At 38.2% G+C, this 23284-nt stretch overlaps 1 protein-coding gene across 2 annotated transcripts in view; it reads right to left on the minus strand.

Annotated features, from left to right (window-relative positions):
• Nucleotides 1–23284, minus strand: part of LOC127455548 (latent-transforming growth factor beta-binding protein 1-like) — a 180663-nt gene that overhangs the window by 41165 nt on the left and 116214 nt on the right. For both annotated transcript variants that reach the window (XM_051723536.1, XM_051723537.1), the window contains 6 exons: nt 22966–23085; nt 22264–22386; nt 20628–20750; nt 18616–18741; nt 15220–15348; nt 8678–8806 (listed from right to left, as the gene is read on the minus strand). In XM_051723536.1, coding sequence (XP_051579496.1) covers nt 8678–8806; nt 15220–15348; nt 18616–18741; nt 20628–20750; nt 22264–22386; nt 22966–23085 — 750 coding nt within the window. The remainder of the gene's footprint in view (nt 1–8677; nt 8807–15219; nt 15349–18615; nt 18742–20627; nt 20751–22263; nt 22387–22965; nt 23086–23284) is intronic.

Here is a 23284-nt window from a genome sequence, read left to right on the forward strand (position 1 = left end):
GTGACGTTTCTCTCATGTCTAATTCTCCCTCTGCCCTCCTATAGCACTGCCCCACACTCAAGAAGGTGCATGCAAACTCTCCTGACCAGTGTACACCATTCATCTACTCCCCAACGCACCTGAACTCTTTCACAATCTCCATCACACATTTACACCCACACACATATATGCATTCACCCACATTACAAGTTGTATTTCTTTGTTTTTTGATGTTAAATTATTATTTACTGTTACTGCTCATTTGGTGTTTTCTTTTGTTTGTGAGACTTTTGGATTATTGTTTGTTTATTTACTGAAATATTTTGTTTGGGTTTGAATAATATATATTTTGAAGCTTGAAACCTTGTTGTGAAATCTTTGAAAATACTTTTTCTGCATTCATTTACATTTCGTAACCGGTGGCTTTTTTGAGATATCTGGTTTGAAACATTCTCTTTGACAGGCTTAGTCCTGTCTGATGCCCAAATGTATTAATTTAAAAATTTTCTTATTTAATTGAATTATTTACATTTATTCGGGGGCCGACACCGTTACAACGCTTACAAAATGGATTGCTGTAGACCCAAGGCCAATATAGGCTTATGTTCAATAATATGGAAATAAACAATATATTTCATTCTAAAGCCACTTTTTGTACTGTCTTATCAATGCTTTACTTGTCTGCCACAATAATGTAATGCATTGTAATTATCTGATTTATTATATTTATAAAATATATTACATTTATAATTATTTAAATATAACTATAATTTTTAATCATCATATATTGAATTGTTGTTCTTTGAGGCTTTTCTCAGCAAATATTTATATACGGATTGATTAGATTAATTAATCTGCATATCATTAACATTTTAATCAATTGACAGTCCTAGTTAGGAAATGGAATGCATTTTCAACTGAAAACACAGTGTATATGTGACTTAAGAGTTTATAATTGCATATAAACCACAAAACCCCACACAATCATGAGGACAACTTCTTGCCAGACTAATGCAAGCATTTGCACAAGAGTCTCACGATCTCCAAAAGCACGTGAAATATTGATTATTACCTAGTCATGGCTTTGTCCTGATTCCACAGCCTTCCACAGAGTTTTCATTAATTGTTCTTATCGAAAATGCAGCTTTTTTGAAATCTCATAGATCAATGACAAACTGTGTGCACAAGTGACTTCAGTAAATAAAAGAGCACCATTCTTCAATGACTGTCTTTGACAGGCTGAATTTATGACAACCAAAGTAGCTCTGTAATGCAAGTGTCTGCTTCTTGCAACATGGCTGTCTCCTCCTTACCAGTCTGGTCTCTCTCTCTCTCTCTCTCTCTCTCTCTCTTTTTTCTTCTCAATGGTTCACACATCTGTGACTCTCATTCTCTTTGCTTTTATCAATCATTTCAGAGCACCACATACAAAAGGATGCAATAAATCAACTTGTGTGGAGGGCCTTTATGTGAAATAGACTGCAAATGCTATAATGGAGGTATCCAGCCAGATCCACAAACTCATACACACTCCAGACCCTTTCAGTGATGGTGGGCCAGCTCGTAATAAGCCTTTAAGTGTTAACCGGTCGCCTGGAGTCGGCATCGGTGTGGGTGCTGCACCACTAGGGAATCATAAATGTTGGGAAAGGATGTCTGTGCCAGAAGAATGTAAAAGACAGATACAGCCTCTTAAGAGCTGATATATATTCTACTGGCTTTTCATGCATTCCAGGAAAAGAAAACTTAAGGGTGGAGCTCTGGAATTTTTTGCAAACTCCAAAAAGGTTTATTGATGTACAGTGGGCCCAAATAGTATGTACTTTGGTTCCACTTAATTCACTGTCTGAATGTCATTGTATTAGAAACAAAATATCAAAATGTCATCTATAAGCAAATGATGCTGGAGCTTTTCTCTTTTTATTGCCAACTTTTAGAGTGGTGGTAGCTTCACTAGTTTTTAAATCAAGTAGCTTTACACAAATGAATCGCTCATCTGAGTCGGTAATTTAAAATGAATTGGACACAGTCCGAATCGGTTTGCGATTCAATCTGAATCATTTGTGCACGCTCTCACTTGCCAATAAGCTCACAGAGTACTTTATAACATGGAAAATAAAGATAACACTGGTTGCAGTGGACCTACAATCAATGGAAACAAAACCTTCAAATGCGTCCCATTGTTTACCAGTGATGAAGAAGGTCTTTATAAAGTTCAACACGTTTGCAGCTTGTAAATGACTTCTGCAGGTAAATACATTTTCCAACCAAAAGAGTATCAAATAACGTATAAGCATACATGAAAACACATTAAGAAGTACCATGTCATTACCATGTTTTTTGGACATGTTTCCTGGATGCACTATGTTAATACAATGGTATGAATACCATATGCATATGGTAATCATATAGCGAAGTACCATGGGTTTTTTTTTTATTTCCTTGAATCACCATGTAAATACAATAGTATATGAATATGATAATCATATATCAATTAACCATGGTAGTAACATGGTATTCTTTGAAGTACTTTGAAGCACCATGCAAATACAGAATGGTACATAAATATGGTAACTGTATGTCAAAGTACCATGGTATTACCATCTGATACTATCAGAAATCATATTGTTATTGCCCAGATGTGCTCGCTCTCTCGCTCTCTCTCTCTCTCTCTCTCTCTCACACTCACACACAGGAAATCTGGCCTCTGATGATATATCCTGTAATTGTGTCTAGCTGCTGTATTTCTGTATTGTATAGATGAATATATAGATGCATAGTATACTGTATGTATGCAGAGTTTTTATACAGGTATGTGCAAATAAAATCATTTTTAAATGGGTATGGGTTTGTAGAGGTAGTAGACTAAATCTGAAAAATAAAATGTAAAAATAGTGATTTTTCATATTGAACACGTTTGTAGAGGTAGTACTATAAATATGAAAAATAAAATGTAAAAATAGTGACTTTAAATGTTGAACAGATGGGTTTGTATAAATAGCATGTCTAAATATGAATTTACATGTTTGTTTTTTTACGTGCACATACCAGAACGTATTGCACCATACTGTATACTGTATTGCACTAAACTATAATATACTGTACCAAGGCTTTGATAAACGTCATATGAATACATCTTTTAGGTGCTTTGTCTATGACAGTATCCTCTGTTCATCTACGGTTGAAAAAAAAAAATATGAAGTAGCTTAAATGTAGCAACCTACTTTTGGTGTGTAGCTTGTAGTGTAACTTGCTACTTTCTCTGAAGTGTAGCTTTTAGCTTAGCTTAACTAATTTTTCTTTTGAGCAGTTTGTAGCTTAGCTTGCTAAATTTTTTTGAGTAACTTGCCCAACACTGTTGAAAACCAGTGGAAGGTGGCAAAGTATGGTGCCAGAATGATCTCAAAAATAATATATATACAAAATACAATTCATAAATGCACACGTGAGAGCACAGCTATGTCCCCGATTGCCCACACAAATACATCCCACTTTAATAACTTCAAAATGTTGTCACAAATATGTATCTATCAAGTTCTTGAATAATTTGCATCAAAAAATTGTGAATGTTGTTACATTTAATCATGGATTGTTGAATCTGCATTTGCAAATCGTCCCATGTGTGGATAACTTTGGATTTGTGTGTGGCTATTTTTGAGAACTTCCTGCCAGGTTGCGATTCACAAATAGCATTTTTTTGGAGAAGTCCTCTTTAGCCAATCACACTGAACTTTAATCCACCAAACATATGCTGATCTGACTTGAGAAGCATAACGTTGCATTATTTTGCACAATGTGCCTGCATTAGTGCACAGAGGGACATTTTCAGTGTTTCAGCATTCAGCATAATTTAAGAATCGGATTTTGAGAATGTGAATGGTGCAATGCATTTATGAATTGTATTTTGTATATATATTATTTTTTAGATCATTCTGGCTCCAAAAGCATCTGACATATGTGTACATGGACAGACAAAAATAGCACAGACAAAATGTCCTGTGAGAACAGCCCTGTCTACCTTGGATAGATTGATAAACTCAATGAATGGTCTGAATTTTTATATTTATTATATACACTCACTGAGCGCTTTATTAGGAACATAATGGTCCTAATAAAGTTCCCGACGTGGTCTTCTGCTGTTGTAGCCCATCAGCCTCAAGGTTGGACAGGTTGTGCATTCTGAGATGCTATTCTGCTCACTACAATTGTACAGAGTGGTTATCTGAGTTACCAAAGCCTTTCTGTTAGCTCGAACCAGTCTGGCCATTCTCCGTGGACCTCTCTCATCAACAAGGTGTTTCCATCCGCAAAACTGCTGCTCACTGGATGTTTTTTTGGGCACTATTCTGAGTAAACTCTAGAGACTGATTTGTGTGAAAATCACACGAGATCAACAGTTACAGAAATACTCAAACCAGCCTGTCTAGCACCAACAATCATGCCACAGTCAAAATCACTTGCCACTTTTCCACTATCTGTCCAGTCAAAACCAGTGCTATCAACTGGCCAGCCAGGGCCAATAGCCTCAGACCTCAAGCCACAAGACCAAAATTGATCTGCATTCCCGAGTGGTCTCTCCATTAACAGCAGGACGATGTCCCAGCACACCATCCATGATGTTGAACCACGGAAAGTTCTTCCTTTGGGCACCGCTTTGTCCATTGTGCGTTTTAACGGATTTGTACTGTGCCCGCAATTCTAAGATTTTTCTCTAACCTGTACCATTGTGCGCTGGATACACAACCTGCAAGTTTGCCGATCTTGGTGCTGAAATCTGTGACCTGACTCAGCAAAATTCCACTTTTGACATTCACACCACAATTCTCAGTTGGCCTTATTTGGCCCAAGGGTATTCGGTGGGCCAAAGGTCATTGGCCCGGGTCATCACAATGAAGCCCCGGAAGTGACAGTGGGAACGCAACTGGCCCTGGCACGCACTAGCATGCCCTCATTTTGCCCGATAGTGGAAACGCAGCTACTGATATCATATTTTACCCCCATTCTGATGGTTGATGTGAACATTAACTGAAGCTCCTGACCCGTATCTGGATGATTTTATGTACTGCACTGCTGCCACATGATTGGCTGATTAGATAATCACAGTAGGTACACAGGTGGTCCTAATGAAGTGCTCAGGGAATGTAATTACTTTATTATTCATTGATATTTTTTTTATGGGGTGGCTATTTCGGTAAATATTGTTATATGTGATTAATTGTGATTAATTAGCATATGAAGTAATTAATTTGATTCAAAATTTCTATTAATTGACAGCCCTAATATTGCTTCATAATAAATAAACCAGTGTCAGAAATTAAGTTTTACATTAAGGGACAATATTTATCCCTTGGATTCTTTTTCAATGGCATTTTTTAATGTAATCAATTCATTAATAAAAATTTTCAAGATTGAGAATTTATTACCTCTTACTCCAAGAATTATATCAACTAATAGTTATGCCATAATATGTATAACTAGGACTATAATAGAATATAAAGTACTATATCATATGTTAAAAAAAACTATTTTTGTCAAATGTTTTGCCTGAAATGTGTGCTTGTGCTATATCTAAAATAACTGCCACTTGATATTTTGTTATCAAATGGAATGCCATTACATTTGTATGTGTGGCTTGAGTGTACAGTACAAATATTTTTTTGTGGCCACTGTATATGTGCATGCTCATAATTTGTAAGTGTGTGTGTATGTGTGTGTGTGTGTGTGTGTGTGTACTTTATATGTGGGAGAGCACACAATTTTGTTCAGTTTATTAAGAATTCCAAGAACACAGTGGGAAATAATTTACTGTGCAGCCATAACAATCAGAAATTAATTCTGAACGACTTTTCCATAATGATTTTACACCTTTGTTTTCCTAAGTACAAACGGAGGGATGATGTTTAATAAAGTTTAAAACTTAGACTCAAAGTATGAGGTATAGTAATCGTGATACTTGCCTGAGCAATAACCACTACAAAATAACACTTCTATACATGAGTTTAACACTACAGATGTGAATAGAGTGTAAGGAGAGATTTAGGACCTTATTAAGACCTCTGTCTAGATAATCAGCAGACAGAGGGATGGGTGAGGAAGAGAAAGAAGAAGTGATGTGGTAAGGAGAGAAAATGAGGAGGGAGATGGATAAAGGAGAAAGAGAATTGGGAGGAATGCAGAGTCTGTGTGTATTAGCACCTGTGTGTGTGTTTGCAGTGTGTTTTTGCTGTGGAAAATCAGAACCAGTTGAGGTTGTTTATGGCCAGTTGTGGCCATTGTTCAGGGACTGACATGAAAGTGTGTGCATTTTCAAAAGTGAGTGTGTGTGTGCATTTTCAGAAATGAGTGTGTGTGTGTGTCTGTGTGTGTGTGTGTGTGTGTGTGTGTGTGATGCTGACTATGATAATAAAATCAGAGAACAGGACACTCATATAAAAAGGCATTATTATAAAGGCATACTGTCCTTCAGAAGACAAACTGCACAAGAATAGTCAACAAGAAAAAAAAACAAAACACCAAACCTCAGAGACCTAACCACCAGGTCACAAAATGTGTGGCTTCATCACTTTAATAAAACCTGACTGTGTGTGCTGTGCTGTGTGTAGTGTATTAATGTGTGTGTGGTTTATGGAGGCAACTGATGTGTTTTACCCTGTTCTCTTTGTTTTAAACATTATGGGTCTGTAGGGCTGCAACTAATGATTATGTTGATAATCGATTAATCTTTGATTATTTCTTCGATTAATCGATTAAATAATGAAATTTCCTATATTTTATTAAAAACTTTATTTTTTAAGAAACAGAAATGATAAAGGGCATAAGGATTTGATTTGGTTTACTGTACTGAACGATTCTATACTCGCACAAAACTTTGAACAAAGTCTGAACAGTTGTTTGATTTTTATTATTATTACTTTCAGGACATATGCAAAACAGTTCCTTTACTTGTAAAACATAAAAAAAGTACTGTTTATTAAAGAGTAAAATGATCCACCAGGTATGGAGTGGGACAAAAAATCAGCCCAGCAGAGGGCAACGGTGACACCAAAATAGAAATATTAATAATTTTGCCCAGCTGAAAAATACATAATTATGTTAGATACATATGCAGTTTAATATAGTATAATCATCTGCAAACGTAGTGCAGATTCACTCTTGTGCTTAAAAGTCTCATCATGGTGCTCATTGTATTACATGCGGTTACATGAAGAGAAACGATCTAAAACACTTAAAAAACCGGCACACATGACCATGACATCCATGAAAGCTGCCCGATTGATTACATTGAAACTGAAAGCGTGGTATGATGTTCCACGAGTTTAATCAAAATGATGGCGCTCCTTTTCTCTATTGCTATCAGTTTGATTGACGCAGATGCGCACGCTCGTTTGCCCAGTGAAGTTTAACGAAGACTCGCATTCGGTAAAAACAAACGGTTTTGCAAAATACCTGGAAATACGTGCCTGATTTTGAATTCATAAAATGTATACATTATAAAACATAGAAAACAGCAGTAAAATGTAAGTTATGCGCTGGAGAGAAACAAATCTTAAGCGCATCAAACAGAACACACCCCCTATCAACGCACCTGATGCAGCAACCGCTCCACATTTAACTATATGCTTATTATGATCTTCTTTTAAGTGTTTATAAAATGCTCTTGTGTGCTGGACATCTTGGGTCGTGTTTTTTCTGCTTCAATTTGACTCCAGCATTTTTCAAACGAGTGTCATCATGCAACACATTTTCACTGGGCTGTAAAGTGACGTCACTTCTCCATGCTAGCTGCATATTTCCAACTAATTGATATGAAATTCGTTGTCGATGATTTTCATTATCGATAATTTTCTATTTTATCGATTAGTTGTTGCAGCTCTAGTGCTGTCCACCTTAAGGTTGGTTGAAACTAAACACTCACATCAATCACGGCTCTAGTAATGCATCTGCAATATATATATATATATATATATTTATGTTGTCTGAGGGGAATTGGCACAAAAATCATAGAGAGTGCTGACCTTAGTTTAAATCCAGGATGAGAGCTTTTTAAACCACACATCTATTAGTTGTCCAAACATCTACACATCCACAGTCATGTGGACAAGGATCAGTTCCCTAATCTTTGAGACCTTAAAGGAGAACAAAGCGATTTTTCCACTTAAAATAGTTTTATATCTTAAGAAATTAATATTGCTTGTGACAATTTTACTTAAAATGATGATACACGGATGAGAAGAGACTTGAGTCATATCAGTGGCCTTAATAAAATATAGAAATCTGATTTATTCTACATAAGGATAGCCATGTTAAAAGATCAGCTGAATGCTGCTCTAATTTTCAGACATTTTCAGTTTCAAAATACAAAAAATACATTTTAATATAGGTGACAAATAAACATACAAATAGAAGTTCTACAATCGCATCGGTAATCAAAAACCTTTGCTATTGCGTGATGCTGCATTAACATTTATAGGTGACACGATAAAGTCTAAAAACATAGTTATATCAGATAAGTAAAACAAATAAGAGCCAGCAAAACAAACAAAATATTCCTTAATAAACCTTAAACAAGATGCAATGAGCAACAGCTTTGAAGCTTTTGTCTCATTGTGATTATCCATTTAAAACTGTAAATTGTGGGTCTACATTTCATGGAAGTAAAATAGTCTCAGAAAGCAGAAACTAGGGGAAAATCACTTACCCACACAGCCCTGCCCATCCTGAGAGTCTTTGAATCCCGGGTCACACTGGCAGCTGAAGGAGCCCATTGTATTCTGACAAACACCATGACTTCCACAGGTATTTTCATTCAGAGAACACTCATCCACATCTAGAGAGAGCGAAAGGGAGAATAAGAGAGAAAGTGGGAGACATTAGTGCTCTTCTGTACTTTGCATAATTAAATGGATGGAAGGATGAATTAACAAATTAATACATAACAACTGAAATCAACATTGACATATGAAATCATAACTCAAAGATAAGAGATCATAAATGTTAAAAGCCATTACTGAATGGAAATGGAATGATGGGTTATGTAAACAATTGCATGATGGAATAATCTGAACATAAAAGAGTGCGACAGTGCCCACCCACTTATCAAGCCGTCTTGGTTTCGTAAGTATTTTTCCCATTCATTTTTCCCATAAAAAATTCATAAAATGGTCCATAATTCAAGTCAAATTTAATTTATAAAGCACATTTAAAAACAATAGAAGTTGATCTAAAATGCTGTACAATCCAATAAAACATGATAATACTAAAGGAAATCTAAAGAAAATATAAAAACAATTAAACAAATTAAATCAGAAAAAGAAAAAGTTCTAAGCCATTAACCAAAACAACCAGCTCTGAGGTGAATCACATTACAAACTTTGATTTGAAGCAATAAAAAATATCTGACAAAAAGACAAGCCCATGAAATATTGTAAATGTCATAATAAAAATAAAAACAATGGGAAAATATAAAACTAACTGCTGATTATAAGTACAGAATCAATATATTAAAAGTAAACTGCTAAATATTCAGATATTTACAATAAATAAGCAGTTTGACAGTGTAGGGAGGCCAAATCGATTGCGTCATTAACAGTGTCATTAACAGTGTGACATGGCAAGGGGGCAGTCGCTGCTGGGCTCTTTTGAATCATGGGTAGTGTAGTTTTGACCAGAAAGAGCGCTATTAAACGTGTGACAAGGAGGATCAGCGGGAGAGCGAGATAAGGGGCAGCAGGAGACGCTGGTTTGGGAGAGAGAGACACACGTGTCCGTGTTACATGTGTGTCCGTTTATGTTTAAGTTAATTTATGCATTAAAAGTTTATGTTGATTGTTCAGCCAGTTCCCGCTTCCTCCTTGCCCACCTTTACCTGTTACAGTGGTGCTGAAACCCAGGAGGGAGGAGGGGTGCGCTACCGCGGAGTCCTCGCCGCTGCCATCCACCAGGGGAGAAGCCGCGGCCGTCTGCCTGGGGACGAAGGTTCACTGCCGGCCGCCGAGAGCCGGAAGAACCGCGGCCGTCTGCCGAGAAGGGGAGGAGCAGTTCCATTTGCTAGGGGCCGGAGGACTCGCTGCGGTCCGCCAGGAGAGGATGAACGGTCGAGGACCAGGTGACAGCGTGTCTGGGAGCCAGCGAGCAAGTTCTTCTCTCTCTCTCCTCTCTCTCAGTGTGTCTCCGCTCACCCTTTCCCCACACCTCCCCTCGTCTCTCCCCCAGGTTTACAGGAGGCGGGGTGGACCACCGGTTGACAGAACAGCCGGAAGGGCAGCGTCTCCCCTCCAGAGATGGAGGGGTGGGGGGGGGGAGTTAGTCAGACCAGTAGTGCCCCGGCCTGAATCGGGCAGGGGAGGAGTGTGACAAGGAGGAGGGCGTGGCTGGGACATGATGGAGCACAGCCAGCGCTGAATCAGCTGATCAGGGGGAGAGCGAGAGAAGGGACAGCAGGAGACGCCAGTTCGGGAGAGAGATGCACGCAGCTGTGTTGTATGTGTGTCTGTTTATGTTTGTTTAAGTTCATTAAGTTCAGTTTATGTTGATTGTTCAGCTGGTTCCTGCCTACTCCTTGCCCACCTTTAGCTATTACAACATAGTTTTTCAACAATCAAGTTTAAATAACATGGACCGATGGCTTTAGCAGAAGCATATACCATCAATTAACAACCTCAAAGCTCACTGTATGCCTGTCTTTGAAGGTTTATAAGTTATCTTTAAAAACCAATTGCCCTATGGAAAAAAACGAATGGGGTTTTTACTTCCGGAACCAGATTGTTGCACTCTATTGCAATCAGCAGTGTAAATTAGCAAAGGTTTTATTGAACTGAATAAAGTCACACGAGACAAACAAACTGAAAAACAAACATTTCTGAGGACTAGTTGATCAGAACCACAACTAGAACCAGAATCTGGAGATTTGCAATGCAACATTGCAAGCTGGGCGGAGCTAAGAAACAGCGACCAAGCATTGATCAGGTGGTGACATCATGGTTGAAGCTGATGGTAAACGGTGCCCATACAGATGCCATGTTCAACTCTGGAAAGGCCAGGAGGGCAGGATACCTCACAGCTGGTGTGTTCCGTCACTCCCACACCCCACAAATAGTCCCCAATTAAGCACACTCATCAATACAGCACAACCAACCATTCAGAACATGTGTGTAAACATTAATTAGCCAATAACCAAACAGCTGCTGGGTAGAGGGCAATATAAAATCCCAATAGTTTTGTATTCTAAATTTTACCCTGGCAAGTCAGATTGGTTGGTTCCAGTCAGTAGCCACCTTGACGATGGCAGAGATACGAGCTCTCTGTGTTTAACCCTCTGGGGTCTGAGGGTGTTTTGGGCCCTGGAGAAGTTTTGACATGCCTTGACATTTGTGCTTTTTTCAGTTGCTTAAAAATATATTAATGGCTAAAGTCTGATAACACTGTATTCAGCACAAACTGGGCTACAATAATATGTGAGCAACATGTATGTACATGTTTGTATTTTTGAGAAAATAACGTTTATGCGTGGTTTATAAAAGTCACTGAAATAAGGCCATATAACACATACTAAACATTTGTTCACAAGACTTTTGAGACTTTTGATCTTGTAGCCTAGAGTTTTTGCTACAAAATTATGTGAAAACCATTCTGATCACTAATTCATACAAAACAAAATAGTCATTTAACTTTTGTAAGACACTTTTAGTGTTAGAAAGGCCATATGTGAGGAGGAGTGGATTATCATGAATATTGATTTTATTCACACCTGAGGAGACAAAAGACCCCTCCCCTGAGAGAGAATGAATGTTTGTAGCTTATTCACAAAATCAAGTTTAAGTTAAAAGAAGTAATCTGACTATACATTTTCTTTACATAAGGACATTACTTAAAAACTTTAGACCTACACTACCGTTTAAAAGATTTAGATCTGTAAGATTTTGTAATGTTTTTAAAAGAAGTCTCTTCTGCTCACCAAGGCTGCAATGTTTTCTATTTGAATATATTGTAAAATGCAATTTATTCCTGTGATCAAAGCTGAATTTTCAGCATCATTAATGCAGGCTTTAGTGTCACATGATCCTTCAGAAATCATTCTAATATGCTGATTTTCTAATATGGGCATATTTACAGCAAATTTTACACATTTACACCCGAACAGATATTTGCAAACACAAGCTTCGTTGATGATAATGAGGAAGCATAAACACTAGTTAAAATATAATCTAAACATTAATATTATTTTTATATCATATTACATATCATATTTATATCATATAGCATACAATTTAAATACCTGCTTTAGCTGAAACAACATTTAAATGTAACTAAAACTTGCCTATTAGGACATACAGTTGTGCTCAAAAGTTTGCATACCCTGGCAGAAATTGTGAAATTTTGGCATTGATTTTGAAAATAGGATTAATCATGCAAAAAAAAAAAAAAAACTGTCTTTTTTATAAGGATAGTGATCATATGAAGCCATTTATCATCACATAGTTGTTTGGCTCCTTTTTAAATCATAATGATAACAGAAATCACCCAAATGGCCCTGATCAAAACATACCCTTGAATGTTTGGCCTTGTTACAGACACACAAGGTGACACACACAGGTTTAAATGGCAATTAAAGGTTAATTTCCCACACCTGTGGCTTTTTAAATTGTAATTAGTGCCTGTGTATAAATAGTCAATGAGTTTGTTAGCTCTCATGTGGATGCACTGAGCAGGCTAGATACTGAGCCATGGGGAGCAGAAAGAACTGTCAAAAGACCTGTGTAACAAGGTAATGGAACATTATAAAGATGGAAAAGGATGTAAAAAGATATCCAAAGCCTTGAAAATGCCAGTCAGTACTGTTCAATCACTTATTAAGAAGTAGAAAATTCAGGGATCTCTTGATACCAAGCCAAGGTCAGGTAGACCAAGAAAGATTTCAGCCACAACTGTAATTGTTCGGGATACAAAGAAAAACCCACAGGTAAGCTCAAGAGAAATACAGGCTGCTCTGGAAAAAGACGGTGTAGTTGTTTCAAGGAGCACAATATGACGATACTTGAACAAAAATGAGCTGCACGGTCGAGTTGCCAGAAAGAAGTCTTTACTGCGACAATGCCACAAAAAAGCCCGGTTACAATATGCCCGACAACACCTCGACACGCCTCACTGCTTCTGGCACACTGTAATTTGGAGTGACGAGACCAAAATAGAGCTTTATGGTCACAACCATAAGCGCTATGTTTGGAGAGGGGTCAACAAGGCCTATAGTGAATGAATACCATCCCCACTGTGAAGCATGGTGGTGGCTCACTGATGTTTTGGGGTAGTGTGAGCTCTAAACGCACGGGGAATCTTGTGAAAATTGATGGCAAGATGAATGCAGCATGTTATCAGAAAATACTGGCAGACAATTTGCATTCTTCAGCACGAAAGCTGCGCATGGGACGATTTTGGACTTTCCAGCACGACAATGACCCTAAGCACAAGGCCAAGTTGACCCTCCAGTGGTTACAGCAGAAAAAGGTGAAGGTTCTGGAGTGGCCATCACAGTCTCCTGACCTTAATATCATCGAGCCACTCTGGGGAGATTTCAAACGTGCGGTTCATGCAAGACGACCAAAGACTTTGCATGACCTGGAGGCATTTTGCCAAGACGAATGGGCAGTTATACCACCTGCAAGAATTTGGGGCCTCATAGACAACTATTACAAAAGACTGCACGCTGTCATTGATGCTAAAGGGGGCAATACACAGTATTAAGAACTAAGGGTATGCAGACTTTTGAACAGGGGTCCTTTAATTTTTTCCATTGTTGCCATGTTTTGTTTTATGATTGTGCCATTCTGTTATAACCTACAGTTGAATATGAATCCCATAAGAAATAAAAGAAATGTGTTTTGCCTGCTCACTCATGTTTTCTTTAAAAATGGTACATATATTACCAATTCTCCAAGGGTATGCAAACGTTTGAGCACAGCTGTATTTCAAATTTCAATACTCTGAATCCTGGCTGGCAAGTCTGGAAATAGTCCAACTAGTAAAATATGTAAATGTTTATATAAAATAGCATGTCAACTAATATGTAAGTAAAACTAAATGACTTACTCATCCGAAATTGTATCCTCGGCTGGTTTAAGTCGCTCTTCAAAATGCAAATGTTCCTTGTCGGATTCCTGCTCTTCTTCTGAGGAAAATGTGAACTCTTCGTCACTATCCAAGAGCTTCCTCACCTGTGTAGCGTGCCACCTTCCAAACGCGCAGGAAAGTGGATGAACTTGATGTTTTTTAAGGCATTGTCAGGGGCGTTTACCATTTGCATTGATCGCCTCAGCACATTACCGTATGAATAGCACGCTCTGCTGGTGGGTGTGATCACTTTAAGGATAATTAGCTGAACCAGAAGAAACTGTACATCGCTTTGTTTCATAATTTTAAATTTGAATAGTTTTATTTAAAAGTAGACATTTCAAGCTTTCTTTAGACATATGTTTCATGTTTGTCTGATAAGTATTCACAGAGTTTCAGTTAATTTTTTTGACGTGTTTCAGAAAGATGCTCGCGGAGACAGAGACGGCTGAAATGCACCCTGTTAATTTTCTTTATTTTACAAAAGCACAAGGTTTTGTTGTTATTGTGAGTGTACACAAATAAAAGTAGACCCTTTATAGTCTTTAATGATGTATGCCCAAAAATGACGGAGTATTTTAAGTTGTTTCCGGTGTTATGAGGAAAAAATCCAGCAGGACGCGCCGGCGCGTCCGTCGACCCCAGAGGGTTAAACAGGTACCATTTGCACACCTGCTCCCATCCATACATTCATCTACATCGGACAAAGTGCGTACAGACACGCATGCATTTGGAATAGTGTTGCCCAGTTTGTTTTCAATGGGTCAGTTCAATATAATATATCCCTCTTTCTCTAGACATCTAGCTCAAATGCTTACTACTTCCCTTTTTACTGCTAGATGGGGCATTTAAAACAACTCTGGCACTGCACTGGGCTTCAGGAGCACATACACACTTCACACCAGAGGAAAAATAACATTGGCATGTATGTGAAAGCCATTAGACATACAATCCCTTTCTTTCTCTTACTCTCTCATGCTGCCAAAGACTGGGGATTCTCAACAAAGCAAGGGATTAATTTTGCCTAAACATCAGATAAATATCAGCACAGCATCACTGAGAACTAGGACAAACCACAGCAGGTTGCATCAATGAGGGAATAAGTGCCTAAGAATGTGTATGTGTGTGCGTACATACCCTCACAGCCGGGTGGATCCCGTGTAGACACAAAGCCAACGTCACACACACAGAGGAACGAGCCCTCTGTGTTCAAACATTCTCCATTCAGGATGCACATTTGCATGTCGTCTTCACACTCATCAATATCTACAAAGAATGGAATGATGAAATCAGTTACAGTTAGTCTAAGGGGTTGGAAATGCAGTAAACTTTATTGCACTGAAAACAGATTATGTAGATGCAGCACAGTGGAATGGAACAGATGTCAGGATTTTAAGATGCATTTTTAAAAGCTAAACTTGCACTTTGTGAACAGCCCCCATGGTATACTAGCATACTGCTTACTTTGCTTAACTTAAAAAAAATATATGTATTATATAATGCTAAACATTCAAACAGTATGCTACTTTGTTGTAACATGAGCTTACAACGTTGCCGCCCAGTTACCATCACGGAAATAAAAATGTTTTGTTTTTGTTTTTTGGCATTTTAAGCCCAAATTAGTGTGAAAATGACTAACGTTTGACAGTCAAAAATGAGTCAAGATGTTAAAAATCACAGCTGACATTACTTCAGTTGTGATCAGGGTATGAAATTAGCACCTGCCAACTGCCAAATGAGGGTAATTTTGCTCACCTGTAAGACGTTTTGGAGTGACATACAATGTTATATTTTATATTTTTGGACTGGCGAGAGCTAACTCCAAATCATCCATCCTCATCCTCCTTGACTTATCTGCTGTTTTTGACACAGTGAACCACAATATTCTCCTGTCCACCCTCTCTGACCTGGGCATCACAGGAACTGTGCTTTGTTGGTTTGAGTCATACCTCATTGGCAGATCTTTCAAGGTCTCCTGGAGAGGAGAGGTGTCCAAGTCATACCAGCTGACCACTGGTGTTCCTCAAGGATCAGTTCTTGGACCCCTCCTCTTCTCGATATACACAACATCACTTGGACTAATCATTAAGGCACATGGCTTTTCCTACCACAGCTATGCAGATGACACACAGCTCTACCTGTCGTTCCAGCCTGATAACCCTACTGTCTCAGCTTGTATATCTGCTTACCTCTTGGACATTTCGGCCTGGATGAAGAAACAGCACTTTCAGCTCAACCTTGCCAAGACAGAACTCCTTGTGATCCCAGCCAACCCATCTGTTGACCACAACCACACTATTTATCTTGGTTCAACTACACTAACACCAACCAGAACAGCTCGGAACCAGGGAGTGATGGTAGATGACCAGCTTAATTTTACCACCCACATCTCATCAACTGCCCGGTCTTGCAGATTTGCGCTATACAACATCAGGTATATCAGACCTTTTCTGTCTGATATGCTGCATAACTCTTGGTCCAAGCTCTGGTCATTTCAAGACTGGACTATGGTACTGCTTTGTTGACTGGCCTCCCAGCTAACACAATTAAGCCAATGCAGATGGTCCAGAATGCAGCAGCACACCTGGCCTTCAATCAGCCAACAAGGGCTCATATCACCCCAGTCTTGATTTTACTTCACTGGCTACCTGTAGCTGCCCGCATCAAATTCAAGGCTTTGACTCTGGCCGTCAGGACAGCCAATGGAACCGCACACTCTTACTTCAATTCACTTCTCCAGGTCTATGTTCTAACTCGCTCTCTGCGGTCTATGAACGAGCTGCACCTAGTGGTCCCATCACAAAGAGGCTCAAAGTTTATTTTACGGTCATTCACTTTCTCTGTGATGGAATGAGCTTCCAACCTTCACATGATCTGCTGATGCCATCTCAACATTCAAGAACCAGCTGAAAACACATCTGTTCCACGAGCCCTTAACCAATCCACACTAATTGCACTTACTACTGAAATTAAATAATAAACTATTTTTTTTTATTAATAAATATAATATATATATATATATATATATATATATATATATATATATATATATATATATACATACACATACACACACACACACACACACACACACACACACACACACACACACACACACATATACTTCTCTGTCCCTTTCTTCTACGCTAGCACCTATACTACTCCAGCCACCTTGAGATCTTACACCGTAGATGTTGTTGAACTTTGTATGACAAATTGCTTGCTATGTTCCTCATTTGTAAGTCGCTTTGGATAAAAGCATCTGCTAAATGACTAAATGTAAATGTAAGAAATGCTGTTAGAAACAACGATGCACGCTTAAAGAAACAGATGAAAGAAAAGCTGTCAATGTGCTTGTCTGATTCTCAGTGTATTCAGAGGTTCGTTAGTACTTTGGCGGAACAAGCGCAAATGATTAGTTCTCACTTTTTCTTCTCTGTCAGTCATCTTGGAACAGTTTGCAAGAATAATGTCATCCATGAACGCTGTATATGATCTCAGACCATCTCAGGATGTATACGCAAATAATATGCAACAACATTGGGACAACAGGTGAATTGTCATACGTGTCATCATAATTCAGAACAGCCTTAGAAAATGTTCTTGAACAAGATGTTTTTCTTCTATGCTTGTCTACTCTTTACCCTCCATTTGTATGTTGCAAAATTATCATTATGATTATAATAATATCCTGTGGTGTTATATTGTTGTATGTTATATTTTATATTCTAAAATAGCATAACAATTATATAATATCAAAGTGGCTGGTAAAAACATCAAAGTGGGTGGTAAAATTGGGCATTCACCTGCCACTGTCTTTTTTTTTTCTTTGGAATGCCCAATTCCCAAAGCGCTCTAAGTCCTCTTGGTGGCGTAGTGACTCGCCTCAATCTGGGTGGCGGAGGACAAATCTCAGTTACCTCCGCGTCTGAGACCGTCAATCCATACATCTTATCATGTGGCTTGTTGAGTGCATTACCGCGGAAACATAGCGTGTGTGGAGGCTTCACGCTATTCTCCATGGCATCCACGCACAACTCACCCACCGAGAGCGAGAACCACATTATAGCGACCAGAAGGAGGTTACCCCATGTGACTGTACTCTCCCTAGCAACCAGGCCAATTTGGTTGCTTAGGAGACCTGGCTGGAGTCACTCAGCACGCCCTGGATTCGAACTCGCGACTCCAGGGGTGGTAGTCAGCGTAAATACACGCTGACCTACCCAGACCTGCCACTGTGTCTTAATTTCATACGCTGGTCATCATACTGGCAGGTCAAGTAAAGCACATTGCTTATAGTATACTTTATTCCTCATAGAGTGCTCTGTTGTATACTGCACATTTCAGCAAATAAAGTAGGTCATCCAGGTATTCAATAGAAAATCCATGAATTGTACATACATTGTATACATAAAGTACAGCATACTGCAGAAACAGTAGTAAGATAGTATACTATACCATACAAAGCCTCTATGTGTGTGTGTGTGTGTGTGTGTGTGTGTGTGTGTGCGTGTGTGTGTTGGAGAGTCATACCCTGGCAACTGGTGCCGTTGACTTGTCTATAACCCAGTTGGCAAATGCACTGATATGAGCCCAAGATATTAACACATTGCCCCACCCCATCACAGGTCTGATGTAACTCCAAACACTCGTCCACATCTACAAACATTAGAATATGTTAACATTTATCACAGACACCCATAACATCTGTGAATACATACAGTTGCAGTCAGAAGTTTACATACACCTTAGCCAAATACATTTAAACTTAGTTTTTCACAATTCCTGATATTTAATCGTAGAAAATATTGCCTGTCTTAGGTCAGTTAGGATCACTACTTTATTTTAAGAATGTGAAATGTCAGAATAATAGTAGAGAGAATTATTATATAATATTTGGTAGCATTGGTAGCCTTCCACAAGCTTCTCACAATAAGTTGCTGGAATTTTGGCCCATTCCTCCAGACAGAACTGGTGTAACTGAGTCAGGTTTGCAGGCCTCCTTGCTAGCACACGCTAGAGAGCGTAAAGATATCAGATTGAGGTCAGGGCTTTGTGATGGCCACTCCAATCCCTTGACTTTGTTGTCCTTAAGCCATTTTGCCACAACTTTGGAGGTATGCTTGGGGTCATTGTCTACTTGGAAGACCCATTTGCGCCCAAGCTTTTTTTCCTGGCTGATGTCTTGAGATTTTGCCTTGCTGAGCAGCCTTTCAGGTTATGTTGCTATAGGACTCGTTTTACTATGGATATAGATACTTGTCTACCTGTTTCCTCCAGCATGTTCACAAAGTCCTTTGCTGTTGTTCTGGGATTGATTTGCACTTTTCACACCAAACTACATTCATCTCTAGGAGACAGAATGTGTCTCCTTCCTAAGCGGTATGATGGCTGCGTGGTCCCATGGTGCTTATACTTGCATACTATTGTTTGTACAGATGAACGTAGTACATTCAGGCATTTGGAAATTGCTCCCAAGGATGAACCAGACTTGTGGAGGTCCACAATTGTTTTTCTGAGGTCTTGGCTGCTTTCTTTTGATTTCCCCATGATGTCAAGCAAAGAGACACCGAGTTTGAAGGTAGGCCTTAAAATACATCCACAGATACACCTCCAATTCAGTACACCTCTTATCAGAATCTAACTGGCTAATTTTCTAAAGGCTTGACATTTTCTGGAATTTTCCAGGCTGCTTAAAGGCACAGTTAACTTAGTGTATGTAAACTTCTGACCCACTGGAATTGTGATATAGTCAATTAAAAGTGAAACAATCTGTCTGTAAACAATTGTTGGAAAAATTACTCGTGTCATGCACAAAGTAAATGTCCTAAATTACTTGTCAAAACTATAGTTTGCTAATATTAAATCTGTGGAGTGGAAAAAAAAGAGTTTTAATGATTTCAACCTAAGTGTATGTAAACTTCTGACTTCAACTGTAATATCATACACTATATTTTGCAAGTATGTGAACACCCGAACAGCACACACATTGTGGGCATTAATAAGGATCTGGTCCTTCCTTTGCAGCTAAAACAGCTCCCACTTTTCTGGAAAGGCTTTCAACTAGATGTTGAAGCATGACTGTGGGGATTTGCTCCTATTTAGAAACAAGAGCATCAGTGAGGTCAGGCACAGATGTTTGGTGATGGGCTCTGGCTCACAGGTTGCATTACAATTTATTCCAAAGCAGTTCAATTGGGTTTAGGTGTGGACTTTGTACAAGCCAGTCAAGTACTTCTACACCAGACTCTTTCAAAAATATTCTTTATGGATCTTGTTTGTGCACATGAGCATTGTCATGCTGGAGCAAAAGAGGTACTCCACATTCTCAAGCAGATTGCATGGCTGTGCGCTTGATTTTATGTATCTTTTAGTAATGGGTGCAGTTGAAACAGCCAAAATTGTTAATTAGAAAGGGGCGTCCACATACTTTTGGCCATGTAATGTATGACATACACACACATACACACACACACACACACACACACACACACACACACACACACACACACACACACACACACACACACACACAGTACACATACCATCACATTGGTCTCTTGTGGAGGACAGAATGAACCCAGGCTCACAGCTGCAGATAAATGACCCCTCTGTGTTCTGACAGTGACCTTGGATACACACACTGTCATCCTGGCATTCGTCAATGTCTGTGACACACACATACAAAGTTTCCGTTTTCTCAGATGCATTGGTAACACTTTGCAATAAGGTTCCATTTGTTAACATTAGTTTGCAACATGAACTAACAATGAACAATACTTTTACTGCATTTATTAATTTTAGTAAATGTTAATTTCAACATATAATAATACATTTTTCAAATCAAAAGTTGTATTAGTTAACATTAATTAATGTACTATGAACTAACATGTACTAACAATGAAAAATTGTATTTTTATTAACTAATATTAACAAAGATTAATAAATGCTGTAAAAAAAATATATTGTTTAAAGGAACAGTTCACCCAAAAATTAAAAATTATCTCATGTTTTACTTACCTTTAAGATATCCCAGATGTGTATGCCTTTCCTTCTTCAGCAGAACCAAAGTGGAGATTTTTATAAGCATATTTCAGCTCTTTTTGTCCATACAATGCAAGTAAACAGGCCATGAGGCTGCTGGCTGTTTGACGGTCCAAAAGGCATATTTAGGCAGCATAAAATTAATCCACATGACTCCAGTTGATCAACGAATGTCTTCTGAAGCAAAACTATAGGTTTGTGTAAGAAACAGATCGATAATTAAAACGTTTTTAACTTTGTTGCTCCTCTGTTGTAAACAAAGCATGAGCTTCCGACTTCTCACGTGAATGCGCCATCGCGCTCACGTCTTGCGACAGCTACGTGATGCATCGACTGATAGCAGGAAGCTTTTTTTAAAGTTAATAAAGTTTTAATTATCGATTTATTTTTTTACACAAACATATTGATTTGCTTCAGAAGACATTAACTGATTGACTGCAGTTGTGTGGATTACTTTTATGCTGCCTAAATATGCCTTTTGGGCCATCAAACAGCTGGCACCCATTCACTTTCATTGTATGGACATACAGAGCTGAAATGTGCTAATAAAATCTTCAATTCAGTTCTGCTGAAGAAGGAAAGGCATCCACATCTAGGACGGCTTCAAGGTAAGTCAAACATGAGAGAATTTAAATTTTTGGGTGAGCTATTCCTTTAATGTTTGTTCATGATAAGCAATCCATTAACTAATGTTAACAAATGGAACCTTATTGTGAAGTGTAACAGATGCATTTTTGTTTTGGTGCAAGTTGCTCAGATGCATTTTTTTGTCTTTTAACCTGATTTATTTGTTATTGCTGAAACAAACAAAGATGTAATTTCACAATGCTGTCAACCTCATTAAAGGCTGAACAAGACGTGTAGACAAGTTGTCTGAAAACAATGGTGGAATAAATCTTGTGACTGTCTTTAAAACAATTTTTTAAACAAAAGTATATATTATATATATATATATATATATATATATATATATATATATATATATATATATATATATATATATATATAAAAGACTTTTCTGAAACTAATATAGCATATAATCCACATGGAATTGTCCAAAATCTCAAGTCTCTCTACACAACCAAAATCTTAGAAAAATCCTGAAAGCTGATGAACTCAGGATGGATGATACTGTACCTGTGCAGGCTTTGCCGTCAGGAGTGAGTGAGAACCCTTTGTCACATGTGCAAAGGTAATAGCCCTCCCGATTGGAGCACTGACCATGAGCGCACACTCTTTCATCCTGACACTCATTTATGTCTGCACAGAGAAGGTGAGAACAACTGAGAGAAGATTACTTACATATTTATAAAGGCTCTCTCACTTGTCAAAAAGTAGCTGTGCTAAGCATATATCATTTTACAAACAAACTGATCTTTTACAAGCAATGAGCTCCAGCAAAAACCTTTTTAGGTGTAGCTTTATTCATCAATCAAATTGCACACTTGAAGGAAATGTGCAAAAAGGGTGGTTGCGAGGGTGTTCTGGGTGGTTGTTAGGTCAAATGAGCCCATTTGTGGAGCCCATTTTCAATGTATGTCTATGGATCTTTTGACCAGTTTATCTTTTATTGCTTAAAAAAATCTTCTCCTCAACAAACCACATGATTTGAGGTACAACTCATGTCTGTGGCACATATGATGCTGGAAGAGTTACATACTAACATTTTATACTTTGGGGGTTTGAATAACCCTGTGTGCTGTAAAGTTCTACAATCACAAAACTTGCAAAAATATGTGTATCTGTAGCCTGGGTCAGCTCCACTTCAGGACCCAGAACTCTTGTCTTGGCCTGTGTAATCTGCTAGGTGTGAATTTGTACAGAGGTTCAGTGTATTACCGACACACTGGCCATTTCTCCCTTCGAATCCATCCGGACACGGAGAACACATAAAAGAGCCCAGATTGTTATAGCAGAGACCAGACGGACACACACTCCCGTCCTGACATTCATCAATATCTACAGAGAGAGAAAATAAAATTGTATTTCTTTCTTTTTTTTTTTTATCAACTTGTTAATTCTCACTTTCTTAGATTATTATGCACTGTTTATTTATTTTTATTTAACTTTATATATAAACTAATATTTCCTTTTATTTGTTAATATTCCTTTATGTGCACTATTGCATTTTAATTAATTTTACATTGCAGAATTTCTC

This window comes from Myxocyprinus asiaticus, chromosome 17 (genome assembly GCF_019703515.2).
Source record: "Myxocyprinus asiaticus isolate MX2 ecotype Aquarium Trade chromosome 17, UBuf_Myxa_2, whole genome shotgun sequence".
NCBI lineage: Eukaryota > Metazoa > Chordata > Actinopteri > Cypriniformes > Catostomidae > Myxocyprinus > Myxocyprinus asiaticus.